This window comes from Phaenicophaeus curvirostris, chromosome 28 (assembly GCF_032191515.1).
Source record: "Phaenicophaeus curvirostris isolate KB17595 chromosome 28, BPBGC_Pcur_1.0, whole genome shotgun sequence".
NCBI classification, from domain to species: Eukaryota; Metazoa; Chordata; class Aves; order Cuculiformes; family Cuculidae; genus Phaenicophaeus; species Phaenicophaeus curvirostris.
Genome location: NC_091419.1, coordinates 7,267,457 through 7,275,465, shown reverse-complemented (window position 1 = coordinate 7,275,465; position 8,009 = coordinate 7,267,457). Strand labels below are relative to the sequence as shown.

Sequence of the window (8,009 nt, the reverse complement as noted above, 5' to 3'; positions counted from 1 at the left end):
GGGCTCCACCACTCCCAGGCTCACTGGAAATGCATCTCAGCACAGCAAGTTAAAGATACACAAACCTCAATTTAATTCACAGACAGATGGTTTAGAACTGAGCCAGAGATCCCTGCAGGACACTGCTCTGCAGCTCTGCACAGGACAGCTAGATTTTTCCTGCAAGTCATTTCCTGGAGGAACAGGGCTGAGCACCCCTGCTCCCAGCACTGCGGTACCACATGTGTATATGCGTGTGTGTATGCGCGTGAGGGTGGATGGCATGTGGATATGAGGGAGGGAAGGGACGCAGCTGTGTTGAGCTCTGCCCAGTACCTAGCACCTTCCAGTTTGTTCATTAACTCATTGTGTTCGTTACGACACACTTGCACTGCTGTATAATGCTGCGTTATGTGTTCTGCTGTGTTTGGATTTACGTGCTTCCAAAGAAATAAACAAAACCAGTGTGATCCAGTCTGTGTCTGTCCCAGAGACTGGAGTTTTTCAGACTCCATGGCTGCAGGAGGCTGAGGGAATACTCCGAGTATTTCTAGGAAGTAAAATAAAGTTCAAAAAACCCTCAAGGGACCTTTCCAAAAGCATTGGAATGGAAGCAACTTCGGGGCGGGGAGTGACTCTCCATGGCCAAATCTGAACTCCAAGATCTCCCCACAAGGGCTGGCAGTGGAACAGGAAAGGCAGCGATGGGGCAAGTCCGAACTGAAGGGCAGCAGGGCCACAGATTGGGCAGGGCGAGCTCCTGGTTGAGCCATCATGGCTTCCAGAGCAAGATATTCCAAACAGAATGGAAAACAAAGGATCTTGCAAAGTCCTGGAGGCTTCGGCATAGCAGAGGCTGAGAAATGCACCAGCAGCGTGGAAAAGTGAGAGCACAAGCCTTTATTAGCAAAAAGATCCTATAAAATAGGAAAGCAAAAGCCTTTTTCCACTCACGCCCTCCCTCCTGCACATTTCCAGTCACTTCCACGGCGTGAATCCTTACTGAAGAGTAAGGAGTTACAGTCAAGGCCACGCCGGAAAACTAGGAATGAGGCCAAGTAATGGCACTGCATAGAGGGAACAGGGCAAGAGAATCTTCTCAACCGTCTGAGAAAAGCAGACATCCCAGAGAGTCTGCAAATTGCTGATGGACGGGAGGATTGGGAAGCGCCGCACAGCTCTTACACACCTGGAAGAAAGAGAACTGGGGATGCAAATCCCCTCTGCTTGGCTCCCGCATCCAAGCCACCCTAAGTGCCCCGAACACCTGTAGTCCTATTCTGAACAGCAGATCCTGAGGCACAGGACCAATGTGGCCCCACCCTGGACTGTCCTCTCACTACCAACCACAAACTGAAGAGTTGAGATGATCCTTTCCTGGAGGCAGCTCCGTTCAGGTCAATCTTGGGAAGCCTCAGTGTAACCCCAAGGCCCTGCCCAAAGTCCCCAGAACCCCAGCGTTCCGCACTTTGCCTTACCTGATGGCTCTTGATCACTGCACCAGCCTGTAGGTGATGTAGCGGCCTGCAGTCTCACTTGGCCTGATGATCTTCACCACCTAAAATAGCAATGGAAGAATCCATGAGAGACAGAAGCTGGCAGCAAGTTCCCCCTGTCTGCGCTTCCCCTGTCATGGTGGTGTCACTGCTGTGTGAGGGGAAAGGGAGACCATCGAGCACGGGATGGTGTCAGGGCTGCTGCTGCCGGCAGCCGATCCAGCCATGCCCTGGTGGGAAGTCTGCTCCGCTCACATACATCCATACCCAACCCATAACAGCTCTCATGTTGGGATGAGAGACCTCCCTCTCTCCAAGAGTTCCGAAATCATAGAATAGAATCATATAATTGTTAATTGTTGGAAAAGACTTGCAAGCTCATCCAGTCCAACCACCAGCTGGACACTACCAGCCCTATTAAACCATGTCCCAAAGTGCCACATCTCCACAGTTTCTGAACCCCTCCAGGGATGGAGACTCCACCACTGCCCCAGGGAGTCTCTGCCAGGGGCTTCACCACACTTCCAGTAAAGAAGTTTTTCCCAGTATCCAATTCAAACCTCCCCTGGTGCAACTTGAGGCCATTTCCTCTCGTCTTATCCCTTGTTACTAGAGAGAAGAGTCCAGCACCCACCTGGCTCCAACCTCCCTTCCAGGAGCTGCAGCGCACAATGAGGTTTCCCCTCAGCCTCCTCTTCTCCAGGCTAAACAGCCCAAGGACCCTCAGCTGCTCCCAGAACCCCTGAGCTCCAGACTCTTCTCCAGCTCTGTTCCACTTCGGGTGTAAAATCACAGAGCCCCTCCCTGCCTGGCCCTGAAGACGGAATTGCTGCTCCAGCCCATTTCCTACCTGACCACGCTTTATTCCGAAGTACCGGGCCACAGGATCCCCAGCCTGAATCCTCGGGAGCTGGTTCTCTCTCAGTTTGCTGTGCAGGAAGTCAGTCAAGGAGCAGCAACTGGCCCAGATGTGCCCTTGTTAGCTCCACTCAAGGAGCAGTAATCAAATGGACTCGTTTCGAGCCCAAAGCACGCGTGTCTCACACCCAGGCAGGAGGGAAAGGAACAAAGAAAAGATACTATCTGGCCAGGAGCTCAGTCACTTCTTCCTTTGTCATGACAACATGCTCCGGAACCAACTGTAAGCAACAGGGCAGAGAGAATGTGAGAATAGAGCCAGAAATAGTGCTGGCCCCTCACAGCAGAACAACATGGAGAGAGGCAACACATTTGCAAGGAAGGAAACTGCAACTGCCTTCTCCCAGGAAAAAGAAATGCCCTGGAAGCAGCCCAAGCTGCAGCTCGGCACTGAAGACAGATTGTCCATCCCTCACTCTGCTTCCCAACACCACTCACCTCATGTTCTGTGATGTTGATCAGAAGCTCTTGTTGTAGGAATTGCTCCAAGATGTATTTGGGAGCCATATCTACCAGAGACTAGAAAGGGAACATTCTGTCAGCTGGCAGAACAGCCCTGGGACAGCCCTGCCTGCTCTCAGAGCTGCTCCTCAACCAGCTGGAGTCCTGGCCAGCACGGGATCGCTACCCTCGCACTCACACAGATGCAGTTACGCAGGCAAAGAGTGCACAGAGCTCTTGACCACTGGCAAACCTCCCCTCTTCTCTGGCCCCTCATGGGCCCTCAGCTGCTCTTCTGGAACCAGAACTAGTTGTTCTGGTTAAAGATACTTGGATGTTAAGCAAGAATCGGAGAATCTTGGAATGGTGGGGTGGGAAGGGCCCTCTGGAGCTCAACTAGTCCAACCCCCTACTAGAGCAGGGTCACCTCCAGCAGATTGCTATTGGCCCATATCAAGGTACAACAGGCTTCAGTAAAATAGTTTATCTGAAAAGAAATTCTGGGCTTTTATTTACCTAAAGTGGCAACAAAACACTCACGGCCTAAGTAACCCAGACTGGGAGGGAGCAATTTCCCACTGCGCTCCGTACCTGCTTTGCCGAAGGGGTCATGCCCTGCTGCACGACGATCAGCGCCCGGGTGATGTTCTCCTCCTGCATCCGCTGGCAGTACATCTTGATCGTCTTTATCCCGACCTTGGGCTCCTCTGGGAAGGGAGGCATCACAGGGATCACCCAGAGCCCTCCCTTGTCTGGGAACCCCCCAGAGCACAGCACTGGCCCCTCCACTTGCCTCCCCCCACACCGGGCCCCAGCACAGCCTGGAAAAAGGGGCTCTGCTCACCGGGGAAAAAGACAAACATCTGGTCAGTGGGGTCATCGTTGTGAGCCACCAGCACCGTCAGGTCAGTGCGGCGGGGCCGGCCCTCACTGGGCTTGTCCCCAAACTGCGCCTTGAACTCCTCCAGCGTCTGGTCCAGCTCATCTTGGGTCACCAGGTAGCCTCGATCGTGGCAGAGCTGCCAAAAGCGCCCGCAGATCAGGATCAGGCCCCAGCCCTCGCCACCCTGGCCCCTCACCGCCCACCCCTCACTGCCTCCCAGGCCGCTCACAGCCCCCCTTGGCCACTCGCCATCCCCCTCATTCCCCTTCGGGCCCTTCACTGCCACCACGAACCCCTTAATGCTCCCTCCCTTTCCTCTAGGCCCCTTACCGCCTCCCCCCGCGCTCCCTCACCTCAGCCCCGGGCCCCCATCACCGCCCTCCCGGGCCCTTTACCTCATCCCAGCCCCTCCTCTGCTCCCCCGAGCCCTCACACCCCACCCCCGGTCCTGGCCCCAGCTCCTCGCCGCCCCCTGACCCCTCACATTCCCAGGCCGGGTCTCCCGCCCTCCCGGGGCCCCTCAGAGCTCTCTCCCCGCCGTTCCAGCCCCCCGGGCAGCCCACACCTGCATGATGGTCTTGCGGATCTTCCACAGCCGGTAAGTCTCCTCCTCGTCGTCCATGGCGCCCTCGCCACACGAGGCCCCCCGCGGGCTGCCGGCGCTAATGCCTGCCCGCCCCGAGACAGGCGGCGCCGAAGCGGCCACGGGGGCCTCGGGCGCTCCGGGGAGGGATGCTGGGAGTTGTAGTCCGCCGCGGGCCGCCTCTCGCCGCTGGGTAGGGGGTCGTTCTGCCGCAGCCGGGCCGGTTTCCCGCCGGCCTGCGTCCCCACCCAGGGCAGGCCGCGGTCCGAGCACCGGGCACGGGGGAAACGTAGGCCACCGAGGGCTCGGCCCAGGCCCACGCTCTGGGCCGACGTCCCCCGCCGCGCCCCATGGTCTCGCCCAGCGCGCCGCTCGGCAGCCCCGCGGCCGCCCCGCCCACCTCGCTCTCCCATTGGTCAGCTCCCCGTCCGTCAGCGGCCGGACACCGCCTCTTCTCGCGATGACTGGCTGCGCTGCCGAAAGGGGCGGAGCTTCCCGGCGCTCGAGCCGCCCATTGGCCGAGGTGCGGGAAGGAGGGCGATGGGCTGGGCCCGGGCGGCGCGGCGGGCGCTGGGCTGCGGAGCGGCGGCCGGGAGGATGGTGAGAACGAGAGCGGGAGCGGGGTGGGGATGGCGCGGGGGCTGAGGGCTGGGGCCGTGAGGCTGGGCCCGGGGCTCCGGGGAATGTGGGTTCGGATCTGTGGGGCGAGGGGCCGTGGGGTCGTGTGCTGGCGCTGCCGCGGCTGTGGGGCAGCCGGGCGGTCTAGGGGACGAGGGACTGAGGGCCTGGCGACCGGGGCTGAGGCTGCGGGTCTGAGGTTTTGGGGCTGAGGACTGGGGGCCGTGGGGCTGGGAGGTTAGGGGCCCGGGGCCGCTTGTGGGGCCCCCGTCGGTCCCCAGCGCCGCTGACGCCGCTCCCGGTCCCGCAGTGCGCGCAGGCGGAGGACTGGCGCTCGGCCAAGGCCATCTACGACTTTCAAGCCCAAGATATCGATGGCAACGAGGTGTCCTTGGAGAAGTACCGGTAGGAGGGAAGGGCCCAGGGCTGGGGCCCTGCGGGACGATCGCTTGCGTAACCGAGTGCAGCAGCCTCAGCGGGGTGAGGGGCTCCCCAGCTCCCGCCGGGCAACGGGATTCATTGACTTTCCAGGGGCTTCGTCTGCATCATCACCAACGTGGCCTCCAAATGAGGGAAAACTGCTGTGAACTACACTCAGCTCGTCGACTTGCACGCCCGATATGCTGAGAGGGGTTTACGGATCCTGGGCTTTCCCTGCAACCAGTTTGGAAAGCAGGTTTGGAAACCAGGGGGAACGGAGGGTCCAGGAGGGGGCCCTGGAATTGGGGACAGGGGGGAGGAGAGTCCTCGGGAGCAGGGACAAGACTGGGAGTTTTGGGACAAGGAATCCTGAGGAGTGGGGCAGGAATGGGGTGGGGGGTGAGGGATCCCTGGGAGTGAGGACAGGGTTGGGAGGAGCAGGGACAGGGCTAAGGAAGGTTGGGGTGAGGGCTTCCCAGGAGCGGGAACAGGGATGAAGCTCGGGCAAGGGCTCCTTGGGACCAGGAACAGGGATGGGACGAGGAGCGAGGCGAGGGCTTCCTGGATCAAAGACAGAGATGGGGCAGGGGATGAGGGCTCTCTGGGAGCAAGAACAGGGCTAGCTAGCCTCTGTGTGCCACCCCAGACAACTCCCAGAGTGCCCTTTCCATTGCCTTCCTCAGGAACCCGGGACTAACACTGAAATTAAGGCATTTGCTGAAAACTACGGAGTGAAATTTGACATGTATAGCAAGATTGATGTCAACGGGGACGATGCCCACCCGCTCTGGAAGTGGATGAAGGAGCAGCCCAAGGGAAGAGGCACCCTGGGCAAGTGAGTGTGGAAAGGAGGGGTTAAAGTTAGACAAAATGTCCCTCTGATGGCATGTTTTTTCAAACTATATTTTTCCAGACACTGTTCGTTCTTATGGAGATGATAAAGTTGTGTTCAGTGTGATTTGTGCTGAACAGAGGTGTCTTCTGTAACCACCTCTGTTTGCAGTTTTCCCCCTCTCAAATGCAAGGTCAGACAGAGCTGGAGACAAATTAGCAAGAGGTTGGGGCTGTTGTGAAGTTCATAGTAACATTAAAATGAGTCCTTGGAAAGGAATAGAATATGCATAAGATTTCTGTGAAAATTTCTGCCCAAATCTCACTCCTGTTTTTTCTCTCCTAGTGCAATAAAATGGAACTTCACCAAGGTAGGACACAGCTGCTGGCTCCCACGCTTGCCTGGGTTGCACCCTTACACCTTGGGGAGCTGTTGGGAGTCCTGGAGCCATGGGAGGGAGGAAGGATCCTCACATATGGGCTCCGTTCTGTCGTGGTTACCTTGGATGTCGGGGTAGGAGCATCCTGAGGGGTTCCTGCAGGGCTGCAGCTCTGAGCCCTGGCACCTGCTGCTGGGTGCCCGGTGTTTGCCTGCACTCCATCAGCATTGGCTGCAGTCAGAGAAAAACAAACCAGTTGCCTCATCAGGGCAGGTGCCTATTGGTTTAGGGTGAGGAAAGGTCTTAGGAGGGTGAGGATGGGACTCAGGAGGGCAAAGAAGGGCTTTGTTGCTCTCACAGGGCTGCAGAGCCCGGGGCGCAGCCGGACTTACTCACCTGGGTGCTGCTTTTCTCCTCCAGTTCCTCATTAACCGGGAAGGCCAAGTGGTGAAGCGGTACAGCCCAATGGAGGATCCCTATGTAAGTTCCCTGTTGTGAGCCCTGCCTGACCCAGGTGAGAAGGGGAAGCGCAGCAGTGGCAGCAGCTCCCTGCGGATCACAGATGTGGAGAAACAGCCATGCTGGGGCTCAGCACTGCTCCAGGGTAGGACCCCTGGCCATGTCTCGGCTCCAATTCCACTAGCTGGGGGCAGAAAGGCCCCACTGACCTAAAGGCCGTGACACCCAGGACAGTGTGCCCAAGATAAAGTTGGGTGGTTCTGAGCATCCCTCTGGGGTTTCCAGCATGTTTTTTGGGAGGTAATGTTCCGATAGTATAACGTTCCCTTTTGTCTCACAGGTGATTGAGAAGGACCTGCCTGCCTACCTGTAGACCTCATCTTACTCTGCGCTGTTCCTGCACCCCGGCACCAGCTTTCCTGCTGCCTGTGGAGCCTTCTCGCCAGCCCCGATGATGGTCTGCCTTCAAACCAGCCTGCTGGTGAGGCAGACCTGATGATCTGGCGTGCACCGCTGGGAGAGAGAAGGCTTCCTGGGGCCAGCGGCTGCTGCCGGGCAGCCCAGCATCTGGTTTCCCCTTGCAATAAAAGTTCTAGAAATGAGCAGTTGTGTCTGGGTGCGTGGAATCAAGTGGGGATGGGACAGGGCTGGAAAACCCAGAGCTTTGCAGGGGAGCCAAGACCTTACGCAACTCCTGAGCTCAGCAGGGATAATCCTCATTAGTGCTGAGCAGGGAATTGCACACAAATCCCAGGTCAGCTGGTGCTCCCAATGGGCCCCTGTGGGAAAAGCTGTAGCAAGGGGAAAGGGAGGGAGTGTCCCATCTGGGACCTAGCTGTCTTGGGCCCCTTCCTCACTCTCTTGGGACCTTTCCTCACCTTAAACCAACAGGCACCTGTCCTGATGAGGCAACTGGGTTGTTTTTCACCAGCCACAGCCAAACGCCAGGCAGCACAGCCCCAGCTCTCCTGGCACTGGCAGGGCAGCAACGGGGCCAATTC

The 8,009-nt window shown here is 58.0% G+C and overlaps 2 protein-coding genes across 4 annotated transcripts; one reads left to right on the top strand and one right to left on the bottom strand.

Moving 5' to 3' along the window:
- Positions 1 to 680: 680 nt before the first annotated feature.
- POLR2E (RNA polymerase II, I and III subunit E) lies at positions 681 to 4,388 on the bottom strand. Of its 2 annotated transcripts, none has more exons than XM_069877861.1 (8): positions 4,283 to 4,388; positions 3,679 to 3,853; positions 3,426 to 3,541; positions 2,832 to 2,912; positions 2,556 to 2,614; positions 2,326 to 2,404; positions 1,458 to 1,537; positions 681 to 835 (listed from the first exon to the last, which is right to left on the bottom strand). In XM_069877861.1, exons 1-7 carry the CDS (start codon positions 4,337 to 4,339, stop codon positions 1,472 to 1,474), a joined length of 633 nt encoding a protein of 210 aa, XP_069733962.1. In that variant the 5' UTR covers positions 4,340 to 4,388; the 3' UTR covers positions 681 to 835; positions 1,458 to 1,471. The 2 variants fall into 2 exon arrangements, with proteins under 2 accessions (XP_069733962.1, XP_069733961.1); XM_069877860.1 differs by lacking the exon at positions 681 to 835 and adding an exon at positions 854 to 1,168.
- Positions 4,389 to 4,818: 430 nt separating this feature from the next.
- Positions 4,819 to 7,610, top strand: GPX4 (glutathione peroxidase 4). 2 transcript variants are annotated; one of them, XM_069877784.1, is made up of 7 exons: positions 4,819 to 4,900; positions 5,229 to 5,323; positions 5,450 to 5,594; positions 6,022 to 6,173; positions 6,516 to 6,540; positions 6,970 to 7,029; positions 7,349 to 7,610. In XM_069877784.1, exons 1-7 carry the CDS (start codon positions 4,841 to 4,843, stop codon positions 7,379 to 7,381), a joined length of 570 nt encoding a protein of 189 aa, XP_069733885.1. In that variant the 5' UTR covers positions 4,819 to 4,840; the 3' UTR covers positions 7,382 to 7,610. The 2 variants fall into 2 exon arrangements, with proteins under 2 accessions (XP_069733885.1, XP_069733886.1); XM_069877785.1 differs by lacking the exon at positions 6,970 to 7,029.
- The last annotated feature ends 399 nt before the right edge of the window (positions 7,611 to 8,009 follow it).

Excerpts from the sequence above, each read along its gene's own strand:
- POLR2E (XM_069877861.1), bottom strand. The coding sequence starts at position 4,339 with ATGGACGACGAGGAGGAGACTTACCGGCTGTGGAAGATCCGCAAGACC. Across the intron at positions 3,854-4,282 it reads TCCGCAAGACCATCATGCAG|CTCTGCCACGATCGAGGCTA; the intron begins GTGTGGGCTGCC and ends CGCTTTTGGCAG. Across the intron at positions 2,405-2,555 it reads ACTGAGCTCCTGGCCAGATA|CAAACTGAGAGAGAACCAGC; the intron begins GTATCTTTTCTT and ends CTTCCTGCACAG.